Below are 21,009 nucleotides of genomic sequence, written 5' to 3'. Positions count from 1 at the left end.
AAACTTTTACCTGTTAGCTTTGTTTTAAGGAACACAGTGAAGTATGCAAAGTGAAAATTACTCATAGAATTAATTAAGCATCTCTGGTCCACCCAGGTTTTCTGAAATTCTCCCCAAAGTTTATGAAATAGGATTTCCCTTGAAATTCTTAACTTGAACTTCTTTTATGTGATGTTACATCTAAAATCTGAGACAATAAAATGACAGACTTATACAAAGTATAACTACATTATCAATGGTTTTGAGTCTGTTATTTGGTTAATAATTTTATCAGCTTTCAAGTTACTCTATTACTACATGTTGAACAATATAACAACACATACTTTATTTTGTACAATGGTATGCTTTTGAAAAAAATGGATGATTTTTTAAAAATCTTTTTAAAATAATTTTGTTGTTCGGGTGCTTCTGATGTCTGATTCAAATCAATAGTCTTACACATTTGTAAAATTCATATTCTGCATTTTATTATTTGGGGCCTATAATTCTCAAGATCACCGTCAGCAAAGTTTAAATCTGCTCTGTAGAACTGTTTCCATTAAGCTCTAAGAGGGTCCTTTTTCATTTATTGAACTGAATTCACAAATTCTTAGACGGGGTGAATAACTCCCATGTTATAATATATCTATGCCTTGAGCATAAATCCCTTGGTGATATACATATTATTGTGTGTACATTGTTTTGCATTTAAAGGTGGAAGAATCAATGGCCGTGATGTGTGGATTTATAACTCACAGCTAAATATTTGGATCAGAGTTGCTTCTCTAAATAAAGGCAGATGGCGTCACAAAATGGCTGTCCTCCTTGGTAAAGTAAGAGAAACCACCTTTTACTACTATTGCTGGCACATTTCCAAAATAAATACCACAGTTGAATCCTTCATCTCACTGTCTGGGTATTTTGGATTCAAATTGTATTTCCTTCCATTTCTAACCTCAATAGATAAACTGAAGGTATAAACAATTTGACACTGTACTTTTGAATGGATACTTTGTTCTCCCAATTTGGAATTTGTGGCAGTGCAGCACATTTCTCTTTTCATGCTCCATTGGAGTCTGAATGCCTAAGAAGCATTGGAAAATAAAGGAGTTACATCAAGTATAAAAACAGGCCGATGTCTAATCCAAGCAATCGTTTTCCCTTTACTGACTTTGGCAGTCAGGCAGAGATATATTTATCTAGACTGATGTTATTTTCTTTCTTTATGCAAGTTAGGGACAAAACAAATTTAAAATAGTGTTAAAATAAATTCAATGTATTTTATTTATTTATTTATTTATTTATTTTTTTTTTTTTTTTTTAGATTTTATTCATTTGAGAGAGAGAGACAAATAGTGAGAGAGAGAGCACAAGTGGGGAGGAGAGGGAGAAGCAGGCTCCCCATAGAGCAGGGAGCCCGATGCAGGACTCGATCCCAGGACCCTGGGATCATGACCTGAGCCGAAGGCAGACCCTTAACCGACTGAGCTACCCAGGCGCCCTCACCAATATATTTTAAAGAAAATTGATTATTGACTGCAGCTAATAAATACTTAAAAATATATAATTTGGGGGGCGCCTGAGTGGCTCAGTTGGTTAAGCGTCCGACACTTGATCTCAGCTCAGGTCTTCATCCTCAGGGTTCAAGCCCCGTGTGGGGTTCCATGCTGGTCATGGAGCCTACTTTAAAAAAATAAATAAATAAATGTATGTTGGTTCTGAACCATTCTCTGTCCTTAGGAACCTGAGAAACACTTGTGGACTAGTGGTTTCCAAACTTTTTAAAAGCAGCCACACCTTCTTTTTTAAATTTTTTTATTGTTATGTTAATCCCCATACATTACATCATTAGTTTTAGATATAGTGTTCCATGATTCATTGTGCATAACACCCAGTGCTCCATGCAGAACGTGCCCTCCTCAATACCCATCACCAGGCTAACCCATCCTCCCACCCCCCTCCCCTCTAGAACCCTCAGTTTGTTTTTCAGAGTCCATCGTCTCTCATGGTTCTTCTCCCCCTCCGATTTCCCCCCCTTCATTCTTCCCCTCCTGCTACATTCTTCTTCTTTTTTTCTTTCTTAACATATATTGCATTATTTGTTTCAGAGGTACAGATCTGAGATTCAACAGTCTTCCACAATTCACAGCGCTTACCAGAACACATACCCTCCCCAGTGTCCATCACCCAGTCACCCCATCCCTCCCACCCCACCCCCCACTCCAGCAACCCTCAGTTTGTTTCCTGAGATTAAGAATTCCTCATATCAGTGAGGTCATATGATACATGTCTTTCTCTGTTTGACTTATTTCGCTCAGCATAATACCCTCCAGTTCCATCCACGTCGTTGCAAATGGCAAGATCTCATTCCTTTTGATGGCTGCATAATATTCCATTGTATATATATACCACATCTTCTTTATCCATTCATCTGTTGATGGACATCTTGGCTCTTTCCACAGTTTGGCTATTGTGGACATTGCTGCTATAAACATCGGGGTGCACGTACCCTTTCGGGTCCCTACTTTTGTATCTTTGGGGTAAATACCCAGGAGTGCAATTGCTGGATCATATGGTAGCTCTATTTTCAACTTTTTGAGGAACCTCCATACTGTTTTCCAGAGTGGCTGCACCAGCTTGCATTCCCACCAACAGTGTAGGAGGGTTCCCCTTTCTCTGCATCCCCACCAACATCTGTCATTTCCTGACTTGTTAATTTTAGCCATTCTGACTGGCCACACCTTCTTTTTTAAAGTTAAAAAGTTAAATCTAATATAAAAAGCCATTACATAGATAAAAATACAGCAGTATGCCAAGGGCTCTTTAGCTTTTCTTTGCCTCCATCTCTCTTAGCTCCTTCAAAGCTACCGTAAATTAATGAGCAGTCTGAATAAAAGCAGCATACTTGCTTGCACATGTATTTCTGACTGGTTCCCTGATACCCCCTTCTAAAAAGATTGTTGCCTCTTGGGCCCTCGCAGAGACATTTTAGAGCAACCAGTGAGAAAACAGAACTGCTCTAATAGAAACAGAGATGGTGCAGGAACCCTTCCCAATCAGCCTCTCATCAGCCCTGGTCTGTTTCCCCATAGAGGCTTCTTGAAATTTCTGTACTACAGAATATTAGAGTTTCTCAAAGCACAGTTTTGAAAGCTACTGTTAATTCCTAAGGATATTGATCTATTGTGCTGCTGCTGTCAACAAGGTCAGTGAAATAATGAGGACCTTGGGATAGATGTAATGGAAATGAAATACTAATTCTAAAAAAAAAAAATTAAAATTAAATACTAATTCTATTTGGATATTTTCCAAAATCACTAGTTTGTCAGTAATTACTATATTATATATAGTTTTGGTAGCCATGCCTCAAGAATGATAAAATATTACTGAAAGGGACAGCTAAAATATTCAAGGGGTTGGAAAGAGATCTGACTTTAAAAAAATTGTAATTATTTAGCCTGGAAGTACAAAGGCAAATGCATAGGACTTATGTCTCAAATATCATGTATGGATTGGTGAACACAAATTTACTTGACAAATGTTAGTATACTTGGCTTGAAGTTACTTAAAACTTAGAAGCAGTAAATCAAGACATGAAAGGAATCTTTCCTACCTTACATAGCAAGTACTCACATCATGGAAACTGTTACCCTAAAAAAATTACAATATAAACTGAATTCAAACCTATAAAAGTATTTAAATTTATAAATGGTCTCTAAAAAACCTAGGTAAGATGATTTGGAATAGAGAATCTGAGAGTAGGAAGGAATCATAGAGAAAATTTCGTGTAACTTTTTCAATTTATAAAGAAACCTAATTCAAAGAGATCAGTCACTTGCCCAAGGTTACACAGAAAGTGATAAAGCTGGGGCAAAGCAAAGTTCAGGATTTTCTTAATCTAGAGCCCTTTGATCTTGGTGCCCACAACATATATTTTTAATTTATGCATGCAGGAGAATGGTAAAAAGTTTAATCCTCAAAATTATGTGATAGGTACTATTACTGTGTACATTTTTATTGAGGAAACAAAGACTGACTCTCAGAGGGTAAGTAAACTGCCCAAGGTTTACATTTCATAGCAATGCTAGATACTGAACCCTGCCTCTCCTGACTTCAAAGCCATGCCCTTAATTGCTACATTGTGCCACAGTTTCCATATACTCTTCCAGCTGGGTGACCTTGAATAAGTTACTTAACCGCTCTGAACTTCATAGTGTTTGGAGAACAAACCCACCAAGAGATCATTTTAACATAATATGAGAAGTGCAACATTGAAATACAAAATAGCATTGGCTGCTCAAGAAATTTGGAGGAGTACAGAAAGATAAATTGTGGACAGACTTGAATGTCGGTATATGAAGTTTGGCCTTGACCACTTAGGCATCTGCTGTTCAACTATTAAAAGGACTTGATGAAGTATTTTAGGAAGATGAATCTGTGGTTGAGGGAGCACAAGAGTGGAGACCAGGAGATTAATTGAGAAGTCTAAAATGGTATGGATCCTGAAGTAGGATAGTGGCAAAGGGAAACAAAAGGAAGGGACAGATGTGAGATGCTATGAAAGAAGACTCAGTGGGACTTAATAGTTATTTAGATATGGAGGGAAGAATTGGTAATGACTGTCGGTAAAGGAACTGTGCATGTTAAACTGAAAAACCTCTTTTAAGTTAAAGTTTCTTGTGTATCATGATTCTTAATGGGTTATCGGCATATAGGTCATTTAATAAATGGCTTGTTGATTAGTTCAGCTGTCACATAAAGATACTAATTTGTCTGCCTTCCTCATATTGTGGAAGCCCTTTGAAATACATAGTATAGAGTTCATTATGTGTCAGGTACTTTGCTAAGCACAGTAGATAACTAAAATGAAAAACAAGATAGGCACTGCCCTCAGTGATCTTACAGTCTAGTATTCCTTATCTAATATTTTAGTTTTATAGCTTTATTACTTCATAATAGTCAAACATTTTCATCATCCATGAGTGTGAGCATTAAAGAATCATGTAATTCTCAGTGCGAGCAGTATCACTCTTAAGGGTGTGAAGATTGGTTCTTGGGGGTGAAAAAATTATACTCTTTCATATATAAAACACACAGATATACATACAGTACATAAACAGATATACAATATATCTGTGGTATTAAAACTTCATTGGAGGGTGCTATTATGAAAAAAATGTCTAAAAAGTCTGCTCGGTGGTGAGAGGGTGCTAATAAAAGTTTCAAAAACTAAGCTAAATTTATTGCAATTATAGTTATCAAGGGCTTTTTAAAGGGGATAGATCCCTTAACTCCTTAGCCAACTAGTTAAAAATTCAGACTTTTGACAATTAGGATTTTTCCATGTATTTTGCATATAGGTATATGTTGTTGGAGGCTATGATGGACAAAACAGACTTAGCAGCGTAGAATGTTATGATTCCTTTTCAAATCGATGGACTGAAGTTGCTCCCCTTAAGGAAGCAGTGAGTTCTCCTGCCGTGACTAGCTGTGTAGGCAAATTGTTTGTGATTGGTGGAGGACCTGATGATAATACTTGTTCTGATAAGGTAAGCCACGTTCTCTTATAGAAATTACCAATGATGTATACGGGAAGAAGAATACACAAAGCTTATCAAATAGATAGCAAGGTCCCTTAGTGTGAGGGAACCTTTTAAAAATTGTCTAGTACTTTATACTTTGGGGGAAAAATACTGAGTTTCAAGTTACTGAAGTGAACTCCTAATATATCTACCAATTTTCTGTAAAAAGCATTACCTGATCTTTTTTAAATGAAACTATGTCAGCGTTGGGATATTATACTAAATAAATTGTTTTAAACCTTTTACTGCTATAGTCTATAGAATCAAAAAATTACTGACAAAAAACACAGTTGGGAAGTGAATTAGCAGAGGGTAAGATACAGTAACTACACTGCTTCCAATTGGGTCATCTTCTGCATACTTTAAAAGTATTTTTTAGAACAAAAAAGAGGAAAGGAAACCCCTGTAACGTCAATAGAGGGCCGCTCAAAGTCACTACAGTTCATCGAATTCCTGGGACAAAAGAACATTTCCTTCCTGACATCTCAGAAAATACTGTTATTCTGGAAACAATTGTCTGATGCCTAACCTGTTTAGCAATTGTTAACTGAATTTTGTCAATCAATTATTTATTTTTCTAAAGATTTTATTTATTTGAGAGAGAGAGAGAGAACATAGGGAGGAGCATAGGGAGAGGTACAAGCAGACTCCGTGCTGAGCACAGAGCCTGATGCGGGGCTCCATCTCACAGCCCTGAGATCATGACCTGAGCTGAAACCAAGAGTTAGACTCCTAACCGACTGAGCCACCCAGGTGCCCAATCAATTATTTAATTAAACTTTAATATAATGTGGTCAAATGTTACATTTTTAGAATTCAGAATTTGTGATAATTCAAAGTATACTAAATTGAAGTTTACTTGTGTTCTTTTGAAGAAAGGACTTCCTAAAAGCATAAAGAAATTGTATTCAGATTGAGGCACTGTTATCCTATATGACACAGTTTTTTAAAAATCTAGACTGTTGGGGCACCTGGGTGGCTCAGTCGGTTGAGTGTCCGACTCTTGATTTCAGCTCAGGTCATGATCTCAGGGTTGTGAAATCAAGCTGCACATTGGGCTCCATGCTCAGCAGGGAGTCTGCTTGAGATTCTCTCTCTCTCCCTCTCCCTCTGTTTCTGCCTCTCCTCCCGCTAACGTGCATTCTCTCCTCCTCTCTCTCTCTAAAATAAATAAATCTTAAAAAAAAAAATCTAGACTGTTAGTTTAGTGGAAGTAAGTAAAGAAAACTTATCATGGTAGTGTAGTATCCATTCATCCTGGAAATAACCTGTGTTTGTTACTCTATTCTGTTTGATAGTAATAAATTTGCATTTCTTTTGAGAATTTTATAAATCAGACATTTCCCTGTCAAGCTAACCTTTCTTAATTCTGTGAATTAATGTGAATTAATTGATGTAGTTAATGGGATTTAATTTTTAATCATGTTTCTATGTATTGGTAGACTTTTTTATTAAGTAAATTTGCATTTTTGTTTATAAATTTCAATAAAATATTTCTGTGTATTACTAGGTTCAATCTTATGATCCAGAAACCAATTCTTGGCTACTTCGTGCAGCTATCCCAATTGCCAAGAGGTGTATAACAGCCGTATCCTTAAACAACTTGATATATGTTGCTGGTGGACTGACCAAGGCAATATATTGTTATGATCCAGTTGAAGATTACTGGATGCATGTACAGAATACATTCAGCCGACAGGTAATGACATAAAACAGTCCAAAAGAAAAAATCAATCTAGGAGGGTCCAAATACGTGGCCATTATAAATATACTGTAATTTCACTGTTAATGTATTTCATGTATGCTTGAATTATTTCATAATTTTTAAAACCACATAAAGCATATAGTACGCCTGTTTTGAACTCATTTCAGGGAATTGTTTTATTGAAATAACTTATTTTGTACCATCCCATGGTGAAGCAGCCGTTGCACTTGGGCTGGTAGTTTTTTTTCCCTTGACCTCTTTCAGAATCTACTCCTGTCCTTATCCCTATCTCTTACATATTTTGAAAGAGAAGAAATGCTCCCAAACTGGTTTTCTTTCCTTCCTGTGGTTTTTATTATAAAAGAAATGGCTGGGCTCAGATCTCCCTCATCCGTGCACACTACCTATACCCCTACTCCACCTCCACCCCCTGCCTCCTAAAAAGCCTTCTCTCAGCCTCTGATTCATGGCTCTACCCTCCCTCCAACCACCAAAATGCTTGATGGTTCTAATGCTGGAAATCTGGATCTACCTATATACTACTCTAGAGTTCTATTCAGAGGTCATTACAAATAATCTCCTCAGTCTCATCCATATTCTCTTATTTTTTCTATCAACCCTTAAATATGGGCATTCCTTGAGTCTCTTTCCCCTACCCGCTTCCTAGTTTATTCTCTATTCCTGAGTGGTCACATTTATTGCCCACTACTGATGACTTCAAATCTTTATCTTCATTAAAGCCTCTCTTGTGCTCCAGACTCAAATTTCCAACTGCCTATTTGATATTTTTTATGATGTCCTAAGAGTTCAAACTTAAAACAGAATTCACCTTCTTCCCCAAGCCTACTTTTTCTGTTTCCAAACAACCCTAGTGAATGGAAAAACTGTTTCTTCCTTACTAACACTCACAACACTTCTGGCACCAGATACTGGATTTATTCCAACCAGTTCTCCATCTCCAGCTGAATGTGTTACAGTTCAGTTCTGACACTCTCTACCTGGAGTTAGCATCAGATTCCGCAAGTTGAGGGCTCATTTCAAGACTGCCACTGCTTTAGATGCCAAACGCTAGTTCCAGCTTGTCCCCAGTACTTTTGACTGACTGGCTATAAATTAACATACCCACAGCCCCCTCCTTGGGTTCAATTATTTGCTAGACCAGCTCACAGAACTTAGGGAAATACTTATGTTTATCAGTTTATTATATAATAAAGGATATCATAAAGGATACATATGAAGTGGCACATAGGGTGAGGTCCAGGAGGGTCCCAAGCACAGGAGCTTCTGTCCTGGAGTTGAGGTGCACTACCCTCCCAGCACAGGGATATGTTCACTAACCCAGAAGCTGTTCACATCCTGTATTTTGGAAATTTTTATGGAGGCTTCATCATGTAGTTACTAATGTAATTTCCAGCCCCTTTCCCCTCTCCAGAGAATGGGGAGTAGGGATGAAAGTTTTAAGATTCTAATTATGGCTTGATCTTTTGGTGAGCAGCCCCCCCATCCAGGAGCCAACCAACAATCACCTCATTAGAACAAAAGACTTTCCTATCACTCGGGAAATTCCAAGGGATTTAGGAGCTCTGTATCAGGAACTGGGGGCAGAGACCAATATATGTTTTTCTATTATTTCATACCTGGACTTAATTTCTTAGATTTTCCTCACTTTCTCCTAAATTTGAATCCATTATATCAGTTCTATGTCCTCAGAGTTTTTCCTGTTCTTTTCCATTCCTGTGGTTCCTGCTTTTGTTCAAGTTCTTATCAGTTCTCCCTAAACAAAAACAGTATTCTAATTAGTGTTCTTTAATGTCTTCTCTCACCCATTTTGCCACTAGTTATTTTCCCATAAATCTTATTATGTCTCTCCTCTGATTGGAAACATACTGAATAAAATCCAAGTTTCCCCACTTCATTCTAGGCCTTCTGTCGTCTGACCTCTGCTTGCCTTTTCAGCTTCACTTTCTGCAACTTTATCCCAATTAAGTGTCTGTAAAATTGCATTTGCTATATAGATCGTATGTGTTCTTGCCTTGGTTCATGATGTCCTCTCAGACTCTAATGTCTTTTCTACCTTCTCTACTTGTAATTCTACTCTTTCAAGGACGACTTTATAGTTAGAACAAACTGAAGTTTCCCTGTTCAGGATTTATCTTCTTTTCTGATATGTCACTCCACTTACACCTCTATTATGGCAGTCATAATATTCTGTTATGGGTATAAATGTTTATTTCCATACCAGAATTCCATCTTCTTGAGAATACTATTTTTTCTAACTCATTTTCTGTGTATCTTGCATTAATTGGTGCTCAGTAAATACTTATTGAATAAGTAAACAAATGAGACAGTGCAGTAACAAGAGACCTAATTTTAAGAGTCTTATATGCAAGATGCATAAGAGATATAGACTGTAAAGGTAATGAGTAGGGTTTGAATGTAACACCATTTTTCTAAAGTTTTTGACATTGAGGTATAGTCTCTAATTAGTAATGTATTCAAAGTAACATTGCCTCAACTGATGAAAGGGACATAATAAGACCTTCAGCTTCATGGTATAGAGGGAATATAATCTTCTATCCCTCTTGTATCACATTTAAGTAAAAATGAATCACATTTCTCTAGTTCAGTGGCCTTTCCTGGAAAGGACAATCTCCAGGTCTGTAGAGGTGAGGGTGTGCCCTACCATCTAAGAACCCGTATTATAGTCACATGCACCTGTGCGACAAGTGTTTACACTTATTTCTAAACTTTTTTTAAGTAAACTACCCCGAACATGGGGCTTGGACTCCTGACCCTGAGATCAAGAGTCACATCTACCAACTGAGCCAGCCAGATGCCCCAATTTCTAAATTTTTTAATCAAAGCTAATCTTTATTGGCTTATAGTGAATATTTTAAAGTGTAACGCAGGGGCACCTGGGTGGCTCAGTCATTAGGCGTCTGCCTTCGGCTCGGGTCACGGTCCCAGGGTCCTGGGATCGAGTCCCACATCGGGCTTCCTGCTCTGCGGGAAGCCTGCTTCTTCCTCTCCCACTCCCCCTGCTTGTGTTCCTGCTCTCGTTATGTCTCTCTCTGTCAAATAAATAAATAAAATCTTTAAAAAAAAAAACAAAACACAAATCATTGAAGTCCAAATCAAATATTCTACATCAAATCTCTTGAAACAAAAAACACTGAGATTTCTGGGATTATCTTTTCTCCTCAGTTCATTCTTACTACCAGTACCTCTAAGTATATCTTTGTTAGGGGTGCCTGGGAGGCTCAGTTTGTTAAGCGTCTGCCTTCAGCTCAGGTCATGATCCCAGGGTTCTGGGATCAAGCCCCGTGTGGGGCTCCCTGCTAAGCAGAGAGCCTGCTTCTCCCTCTCCCTCTGCTGCTCCCCCTGCTTGTACTGTCTCGCTCTCTCTCTCTGTCAAATAAATAAATAAAATCTTTTTAAAAATCTTTATATCTTTGTAAATGTTATTGATTGGTAATTTTTGAACTATCTGTGTTTGCCTACCATTTAAAGCTAATCAATGAAAAAGGAAAAATCAACTGTAATTTCATATTAGACAGTTGAGTCAAACTTTTTTTATTTTTATTTTTTTTTAAGATTTTGTTTATTTGACAGAGAGAGACACAATGAGAGAGGGAACAAAAGCAGGGGGAGTGGGAGAAGGAGAAGGAGGCTTCCTGCTGAGCAGGGAGCCCGATGCAGGGCTCGATCCCAGGACCCTGGGATCATGACCTGAGCCGAAGGCAGATGTTTAACGACTGAGCCACCCAGGCGCCCCTGAGTCAAGCTTTTTTTAAATGTTTAGAATATTAAGTGGCAAAAACGCTGAAAAAATGAGCTCTTTGTTTTGCAGATCTAATGGACCTAATGCAGCCTTTTTCTCTTTCTGTCCCTTACCATTTCCATGCCTCTTGACTCTGCATAATTCCTAAAAGCCACAACTTGCTATTTTAAACATATTTTGCTTTTTAACTCTTGTCAGGAACATCCTTTGAAAAATTGTGGAATTTTTTTTTAGGTCCATGATGAAGTTTTTTCAATCCCTCTTCAGTAGCCCAGGTATTTAAAATGTCATTAAAGTTTAGAATAATAAATGAAAAAAATCTGACTCTAAGTTGGAATTTTAACATTTAAGCATTAAGCATTATAAAAAATAATAATTAAGGGGAGGGGTTTTTTTTAATATTAGGATCTGTTTCATTCCAATCTTGAAAAATAACATTAAAACTTCATGTATTGGGGCACCTGCCTGGCTCAGTCAGGAGAGCATGCAACTCTTGATCTCCAGGTTGTGAATTCGAGCCCCAGGTTGGGTGTAGAGATTACTTAAAAAAATAAAATCTTTAAAAAAAAAAAAAAAACTTCATGAATTAAAATATTTTTCTCTCTTTTTAAGACTTTATTTATTTGACACAGAGAGAGAGAGCATACAAGCAGAGGGAACAGCAGAGGGAGAGGGAGAAGCAGGCTCTCTGCTGCCCAGAACCCTGGGATCATGACCTGAGCTGAAGGCAGATGCTTACCGACTGAAGCACTGAGGCGCCCCAATAAATTATTTTTCTTACTAGCTGTCATTGCTTTTGAGATTCTAATAGAGTGAAATAAGTTACTATATCTGATACAAGTAATTTCCTGATCTGAAGGAATAACTGATTTCAAGGTTGCTTGCTTCATTTATTTCTGAGCATTATTACCTGAAATGACATTGTTTTTTGTTTTTGTTTTTTAAGATTTTATTTATTTATTTGACAGAGACACAGCTAGAGAGGGAACACAAGCAGGGGGAGTGGGAGAGGGAGAAGCAGGCTTCCCGCAGAGCAGGGAGCCCGATGCGGGGCTCGATCCCAGGACACTGGGATCATGACCTGAGCCGAAGGCAGACACTTAACGACTGAGCCACCAAGGCGCCCCTACCTGAAATGACATTGTAATAAGATTCTGTAATTATATAGTTTAAGAATCACCATTAAAGTGACTGTAAGGTTCAATACTATAGGCTAGGTTCTATCTGAAAACTGAGGATGATACTGTTTTTTATTGTATTCAGAACTTTTAGAATTTATAGAAAGAGCTCACTGTGCTTTAGATGAAAAATGTTGTACTTTGGCACATAATTGGTACAATTCATGGGTGATACTCTAGATAAAAGTTTGTCGTTCATTAATGATAATGGGCCAGGTTATTCTGGGTATGTGTAAACTCTAATATAGGTATTTTTAAGTACTCATGAATTCTTTTAGACCTGAAGATATTATCTTCTATTATATAAGTCTACCAAGATTTAATTTCTTCTATAAGAGCAAAACTTAGGGACGCCTAGATGGCTCAGTCTGTTAAGCCTCTGCCTTCACTGATCTCAGGGTCCTGGGATCAAGCCCCACGTCAGGTTCCCTGCTCAGCCAGGAGTCTGCTTCTCCCTCTCCCTCTGCTCCCCTCCACCTGCTCATGCTCTCTCTCTTTCAAATAAATAAATAAAATCTTAAAAAAGAGCAAAACTTACATACACAGCAAATCTTGTCAAGTAAAAATGTTTATTGTACTGATTGGTAGAACCTATCTCGTTAGTTATATAGAAACAGGATGATAGTAATATGTAATAACTTTCTGAATTAAAGTAATTGAAAAATTAAAGTAATGTAAATAGAATATTTGACCTGCAGCATAACCAGATCCATGAAATAGGGAGAGAATTTTAGTGTCATTTCTTTCTTGGAAGGATCACTCTCATCCTTGCAAGAATATTTGTTTTTTATAGTAATTATGTATTGACAGAAAAGAGTAAAATTCAGCTAAGAATCCCATTGTGTACAAAGTTAAAATATTATTTGGGGAGTTTCTATATCCCAGCCAAGCCCCTATAACAGTGCTTTGTTAATTTGTTTATAAGTCTTCCTCTCATTCATTCATTCAACTTATGGGTAATCCCACATAATGATTAATGTTCCTACACCTTGGTCATGTAATAGCCACTTGCTGTAATAAAGGACCTCCCTGTAATAGGAGAAGCAAGCCACACTCTCCAAAAATATTTTTGTTCAACTACTGTTAAGTTAAAACCCTTCTCTCAGTCCACTACCCCCACTTCACCTCCTACATCTGGGCCCCAATCATAACATATATTTTATTTTAACATTTCATTCATGCACAATTATCTAGCACTCACACATAGAGCAGGAGTTAGGCAAAAGGGAGTTTATTTCATGACTTCTTTGTCTGTTAAAGCAGGTCTTATTTTACTTTTCAGTTTGCTACCAAATCCCTTACCTTCAAGAGTTAATTTTTTTTTTTTTTTAATGTATTTGGTTCAACAGGAAAACTGTGGTATGTCTGTGTGTAATGGTAAAATATATATCCTGGGTGGAAGACGGGAAAACGGAGAAGCCACAGACACTATTCTCTGTTATGACCCTGCAACAAGTATCATCACAGGGGTGGCCGCAATGCCCAGGCCAGTGTCCTATCACGGCTGTGTGACTATACATAGATACAATGAAAAATGCTTTAAGCTCTAAAGCCAGGATACCTCACCCAAGAAGCCACACTGATCCAAGATGAGAGGTTCTAAGAACTCCAGAGTGGGAACTTGACATATCTCCTTTGTGCCATGTACACAAAAAAGTAAAAATAGTAATTGTGGTGCCTTTTCCCCTGAAGTATCAATCTTTCAAACTGTAATAAAGCCTTTCCTGTAATTGGGAAAAAAAAATTTGTTGTTGTTGAAAGTAATAGTGGTTATTGCTTGGGTTTTGAGAGTGTACCTTTGTAAGTATTTGTAAGAAACTCACGTGGAGTAGGAAATAATGTCTGCCTGTGTAACTTTTAGGAACTTGTGAATGGTTTCTCCATTTATATATGTTTATCTGTAAGCCTGTATATTCCTTATTTTGTCATACATGTATAGAAAATTGCATGACTTAGGCTTCATTTAGGTTGACTCACATAATGCTTAGAATGCTTACAAAGGGAGGAAGTCAGTTTAAAAAATCTTTTTCACTAAAAATATATCCAAACTGATTAATTTTATTGAAGGTTTTTTTTTCAGTAATTGATAAAAATGTAATGACAACAATTTGAGTATCATAAAATACTGAATTATCATGACTTCTTAGAATTGCTTATATTAAACATATTTTTGGAAGAACATTGGGTAGGAGATAGAAAAGCAAGTGCCCCTAAAATGCAGATTAAAATTATAGGTTAATTCCTAAGAAAAAATTATGTAAGACCATTGAAGGGAAAAACGACCCACTGTGGCTCTCAAAGTACTTATGTATCATCTCTAAATCATCTAAGGAAGCACCTTTTCTTGAACCTGGCAAGAGAGTCGAAATCCATTTTGTGATATTATTTTGTGGAAAACAAGGACAGGTTTTCTCCCTAGCCCAGTAGGGTTTGACTTCATTAGTATGGTGCTTTGGGTGAGGACCTCTTCCCTGGTTATCCTCCTTTCCTGTGAACAGGAAAAATGCTGGAGTCTCCACTCTTGAGTTGCCTTTAAAGGATAAAGCAGGGACCACCTATCAGTGGGTCCATTTTTCTTTTAAAATTAGCTATCCAAAAAAACTAACAGTGGTATTCGCAGTCTTTTAAGATAAATCTTTCAGTTGGTACCAATCGTGGAAAATCCTGGTCAACATTCTCAAGCTTCTCTACAACAAATTGCCTTTGTCTAGGTTTTTCAACTCCAGTTTATAAGGTTACTGGTTTTCAGAGAGGAATGTAAAATTTTTTCTAAGGCAGATGGAATGCCAGGAACTGTAGTATAAGTGATTACTGTTATTCCTGGGTGAACATATAATTTACCACATTTTAGGGATATTCCAGGGATGTACCAGGTAGCCTGCTGGGTTTCGACTGCCCAGGCACTATTGTTGTCTCACATCATAATTATATACTCCTTGTCACAGGAGAGATGATGCAAATGTGTGATTATAGTGCCACCAGATTTCTGTTAAAACCAAGTTAGTAATAAAAAAAACCTAACATAGATAAACCATTTTGTTTTCTCATCTTAGAAGGATACAGAGATTTCTAAAAACTATATGGCATCAACGCCAATTTAGCTGGAATCTGAATTCTGAGGAAAATTCTAAAGATCTTATAAATGTTTAGGGAATTAAATTTTTCAAATCATAATTTGGAAATGATATGTACCTTTTTCTGATAATTGTCAGAGCAATTCAGGAAATAATTTTCTATCATTTTAGTTGAAAGACCATTGTAAATACAATTGGGATATTTGTTTTAATTCTAAAGTAAACATCTGCAATATACCTTTTGTAGATAATGGAACCTATTTAGTTCAGAGATTCTTTGCGGTAGATGAGATAATGTATGAGAAAAGTGTTTTGTAAATGCTGAGGATTATACAAATGACACTTGTTATTTTCATGTGTATTTGTAAGATCATGCCCATCCATAAATACAGACACTTCACACACAAACTTTCTCAAGATCACTTGTATTGTAGTACTTTTGTCTGTTGTAAAAGTATTAAGTATTTACTTGTATTTCTTTATACATTTATTTTTAATATCCATGTGTTTATTGTACTAAATTTGAAATGAAATCCTATAAAACAATTTGTTTAAACATAGACCTCATGACAATATTGTTTAATTTTTTTCTACGTAATTTAAAGCTACATGAATTAAGTAAGCCACCAAAAACTTAGCTTGAATCCTATGAAATTAACAATTTTTGAAATTACTCAACTGATATTTTAATATCCTTTAAGTATTTATCTTCCTTTACTGATTGTTGATAAGTAATGGTGTTAGCATTGATAAAAGAATTTTAGGGTATAATTAGTATACCAAAAGGGATTCATCAACCAAATTGTGTCAGATTATATTCATACTGTCATCACATAGTTGACAGATTTCCTTTTGATAGGAGATGCTCATATAAGCCTTTGGGTTAGTATGTATGTATATACATGTATAGATAGATAGTATGGTCATGTACACACATATATACAAACACCAAGAATTTGATCAGTTTGTGATGATCAGAAAAAAGCACATAAAGTAAGAATTGGTTGACTTCATTGAATTCATTTCCAGAAGATTTTTTTTATTTGGACATTTCTATAATACTCTTTTACATTTGAAAGTACATGATGAGGGGCACCTGGCTGGCTCAGTCAGTAGAGCATGCGACTCTTGATCTTGGGGTCATGAGTTTGAGCCCCACATTGGGTGTAGTGATTTCTTAAAAAAAGTTTGAAAGTACATGAGTATTAGTATAATGACTTGTATACAGTCAGAATCTATGTAATACATAAATTTTCATGAGATCAGAAAACAAATTGGAGGTAGAGACAAGTTTGCTAAACCCATCTGTGATATCTCGGTGGGAAAAGGAATTCAAGTGTATGTTTTGTGGATTAACAGGAAAGTATAGTTGTTTTTTGTTCATGAACGTGTGTTTTCCTATTGATGAGTGAGCTATAAAGTGGTCTAATTTTTACAACAGTAGACCTTTGTTTTCAAATTTAATCTTCCCACTGACTACTGCACAGGTATGAAATAGCTTATTGAATCTTCAGTAACCTTTTGTTTCCCTAGATGACTGAAATATATTTACTCCATTTAAACCAGGTGGTAAGAAAAAAATGATGTAAATACTCAGGGAGGGTATTAACTTGTCATTTTTGCCTATTTGGGGTGTTTAAAGTGCCATAACTATATGAACTTCATGATCCTAGAGTAAATTTAATTCGGTAAAGGGGCTTCACACAGGTGGTGGTTGAACATTCATTCTTTTATATTTAGAAAGATGAAAATGTTTTGTGGACTGATACATTTTCTCTTAGTGAATACGAATTGTTTATGTCTCTCTACTGTCATATACCCTTTTGAAACTCAGGAAAGACAAAGGTTCAGTTATACTACTTTTGTCAATACGCAAACCAGGTGTGTATTTTTTTTTTTTTCCTGTTGTCTGGATATGGCAATAGATATTTTTAAAAAAAGAATTGCTGTGAGAACCCAAACATGAAAAGAGAGGGTTTGAATTGTTGTGTGTGCCTTTCGTGTCTTGAGATTTATATGTGGAAAAGACATCTCCAGAGTGTATTTTCAAAGAGAAGAAATAGCTATTTATGTGGTGCCAAGTGATAAGATAATGTCTCTTAAAGGTTTCCTATGGAAGCCTTTATTTTACTAAACTCAAGACACCAGTTAACCTCAACATAATTTTGGCCTTACTAGAATTTCTTGTGCATTATATTGAAAGCCAGGTTTACATCACCTCACCCCATTATTCTTTTTAGTTAAATAAACAAATTCGCCATATCAGGTAACCAGAATGGGGGCAATTTGGTTGGCCTTTAAGTAGGTTTGACTAGGTAGCTCTACTTATTGTCACATCTAATGCTAGACATCAGAAACCACTTGAGCCAGAGTGTGAACTGATAATTCCAGAGACATTTTCAACATACTTCAGACATTTTTAAATGTTTTTTATGAATGTGTTACATTTGTGTGATTGCCTTAGATATTAAATTTACTTAGTGCTAAAGATGATCATCATAAATAATTTTTTTAAAACAGCAGTAGTCATATAACTTATTTTATATATTGTTCCAAAGAAAAAGAATTTGTTTTAATGTTTTCAAAATAACTGCATCTGAATTTGTTTATGTGCCTTAAGTTCTCTAGTGCTATTTCAACTTTTGTTTTCATACTAAATGAAGCTTACCTTAGATGAGTTTCATATTGGTTTCCTACAGAGTAAGTAAACTCCCCTTCTTAAATTTTTTAATAAGCACCATGTGGTTGCTTGGCAGAATGAGAATATTAAGGAATGTTGTTGACTGTTTGGAGTTTTATTATATTTGAGGGTTTTGTTTTTGTTACCAAGGTGCTTTTTAAGATATTCAGACAAACATCTAACATTGATTAAACGTTTGAAAACATCATTTGCAATATCTACATCTAATGTCAGAAAAGTAAATGTACTTATTTTTGTTCCATCCTTATGTACAATTTTTTTCCTTCTATAGTCTTTTATATTTCCTGAAAAAGTTCTTACTCTTGCTTTCCCCATCATCCCTCCCCGCCCCCAGTTTCTTTATTTAAATTATTGAGAATTTCTGGAGCTAAGACAACAATTACAGAGTTGAAAAAAAGCGTAATATGCTTTACAACTTGTATAGACCTATGGCAGCCAAATGTCATTTGCTTTCAGTGAGAGGCTCCAAGAATTCACAGTGAAAAAAAATGCTTTGTCATTGTTCTCAATTTGGTTGTAGCACAGTAATACTTAATGTCTTGTTTAGATATTTGTGCATAGTTTAATTTTTTTAAAGTTGTATCTAATAAAATGTCCTTTAACCATTATTATTTGACTATACAGTTGTATTAAATTTTGTTTACCAAAACCTTGTTGTTTTGTTTTATTTTAAATACATCCAAATGAGGGGTGCCTGGGTGGCTCAGTTGTTGGGTGTCTGCCTTTGGCTCGGGTCGTGATCCTGGGATGGAGCCCCACTTAGGGCTCCCTGCTCAGTGGGAAGCCTGCTTCTCCCTTTCCTGCTCCCCCTGCTTGTGTTCCCGCTCTGTCTCTCTCTCTGTCAAATAAGTAAATAACATAAATACGTCCAAATGGTTGTGCAAAAAAAAGGGATGGAGGAAAATTCATATTAATATATGTGCATATTTACTGGCACGGCCATAAAGTAACTAGAAGAATAAACTAAAACATTGGTGTATATGAAGAAATACGGTGGCTGAGGAGCAAGTAAAAAGGAAACACCACTGCATACTCATTATATAATTGTATGTAATTATGTATAAATATGCATATAATCAATGTTTTAGTCTGAACCACATGGAAGTGTTACCTATCCACAAAAAAAATTTTAATTACCAGAAAGTTACCCATAACGTGTACTCTAGTGTTCTTTGATTTGACTCTCAAAAGTACCCCTGTAGTGATATTAAGAGTAGAGGATTTAAGAAATTTTCTTTCAGATGTCAAAGAGAGGGCATATTATTTATGGGAGAGGCAATGTCTGATTTTACATTAACAAAAGTAAAATTTTGAAAAGATAGAAATACGTTATATAAGCATGTGGCTTAGCTTTTTATGCTTAGTTTTTAAATGTGCCATAAAAATGGCAAGTTAGAGTGCTTCTTAAATAATAAATGCTAACAATTTTTCCTTTGACTCAATTCCTTTGTAGCCACACCTGGAAAGTGCATGGGTTTCATCAGAACTGATTCCAACCAGTGCTCTACCATAAAGCCATTTAACCCCTGAACCATACTTTCCTTATTCTAGGACAGGTCATGATCCCCACTTCACAGGCTTGTTGTAAGGAGATGAGCTAAGGGGACGTGTGTTAAAGGGTGAATAGTTCTGGCACGGAAGAGGAGAACATAAATGTTGGCTCCTTGTCCATGCAGCTAGTTTAGGACAAAAATGCAATATGTAAAAGTAGGGAAGGAGTTGAAAAAATAAGAAGTATTTGTTAGCTTAAAACTGGAAAACCATGGACAATGGTTAAGGAATAGAAGCCTCTTGTAATTTCAATTTTATCTTTAAAAAATCACCTCCGCTCTTGAGGCACCTGGCTGGCTCAATAGGTAGAGCATGTGACTCTTGATCTCAGGGTTGTTGAGTTCAAGCCCCACGTAAAACATAAAGAGCTTACTTTATTTTTTTTTTAAGATTTTATTTATTTGGGACAGCACAAGCAGGGGGCGGTGGTGGGGGCAGAGAGAGAGGGAGAAGCAGACTCCCCTGCTAAGCAGGGAGCATGACTCAGGGCTCAATCCCAGGACCCTGGGATCATGACCTGAGCTGAAGGCAGACGCTTAACCAACTGAGCCACCCAGGTGCCCCAGGTAGAGCTTACTTTAAGGAAAAGAATCATCTGCACTCTTAATAGAACGAGGAAAAAAATGGGCTAAACCTGCCTTCTGCTTCTCTGATATTAACCATTGATGGAGATTCAGAAAATCAAAAGGCATGGTTTTCCTCTTAATTTTGTTGAGGCCTTTATTTTTTGTTTATATTATATAACGTTTTGACATCTTGGGGGAACTTTGCTGGGAGAAACTGCCCTTCCTAAAACTAGCTAATTCCTGAAAACAGTAACCAACTTGTCAGTGAACCTATGTTTCATATATAAATCAAACAATCTTTCGTCCATACCCCCAGCCACCTCCTTTAACTCTCACACACCAAGCCAATATTTTCCCTACCCTGAATCACTCCAGGGCCAGGTACCAGACAACTGTGAACAGCTCCTCTGTCCTGAAGCCTGCCGGAATTATTAAAACTAGCCAGTCTTAAACTGAATACCCTGTCCTGCCTTGACTTCCTCATGGAAACACCAATAAAAGCTCTAGCATATGCTCTCCCCTCATTTCTTTTTGCCTCCTGACAATGGTGCTTTCTCTGTGGCCCTGCATGACATGGAGGAACCACGAGTAACATTAAACTTTTATCTCAATGGCACTGACCTCTTTGTATTGTCAGTCAGTCACCTTTATAAATTAAGACTCACAAAGCACAGAGGGACTTAATGTTTTAGTGGGTAAAAAAGCACCAATTCTGTTTTTTATGGCAATACAAGAGCCTGTTCAGAATAGACCTTAAAACAGGATTTTTGAGTCATAGTTTGATAAACATAATAATCAGTACATATGTACTGCAACCAAAGCGCTAAAGAGGGATCAGTCCAAAGAGTCCAGGCTTTGAGCACTGATACCCTTTTATTTAGAGAAAGTACAG

The 21,009-nt window shown here is 36.5% G+C and overlaps 1 protein-coding gene across 10 annotated transcripts in view; it reads left to right on the top strand.

Annotated features, from left to right (window-relative positions):
* The window catches only part of KLHL24 (kelch like family member 24), a 44,713-nt gene extending 26,064 nt beyond the window's left edge, over positions 1-18,649 (top strand). For 9 of the 10 annotated variants that reach the window (XM_036122441.2, XM_078068469.1, XM_036122439.2 and 6 more), the window contains 4 exons: positions 694-812; positions 5,340-5,528; positions 7,072-7,260; positions 13,575-18,649. In XM_036122441.2, the coding sequence (XP_035978334.1) occupies positions 694-812; positions 5,340-5,528; positions 7,072-7,260; positions 13,575-13,775 (698 nt within the window). In that variant the 3' untranslated portion in view covers positions 13,776-18,649. The remainder of the gene's footprint in view (positions 1-693; positions 813-5,339; positions 5,529-7,071; positions 7,261-13,574) is intronic. The other variant, XM_036122443.2, reaches the window with a different exon arrangement.
* The last annotated feature ends 2,360 nt before the right edge of the window (positions 18,650-21,009 follow it).

The sequence above is a fragment of the Halichoerus grypus genome, chromosome 1 (assembly GCF_964656455.1).
Source record: "Halichoerus grypus chromosome 1, mHalGry1.hap1.1, whole genome shotgun sequence".
Classification (NCBI taxonomy): domain Eukaryota; kingdom Metazoa; phylum Chordata; class Mammalia; order Carnivora; family Phocidae; genus Halichoerus; species Halichoerus grypus.
Note: the sequence above shows the minus strand (reverse complement) of the source record. Positions and strands in the feature narration are given on the sequence as shown.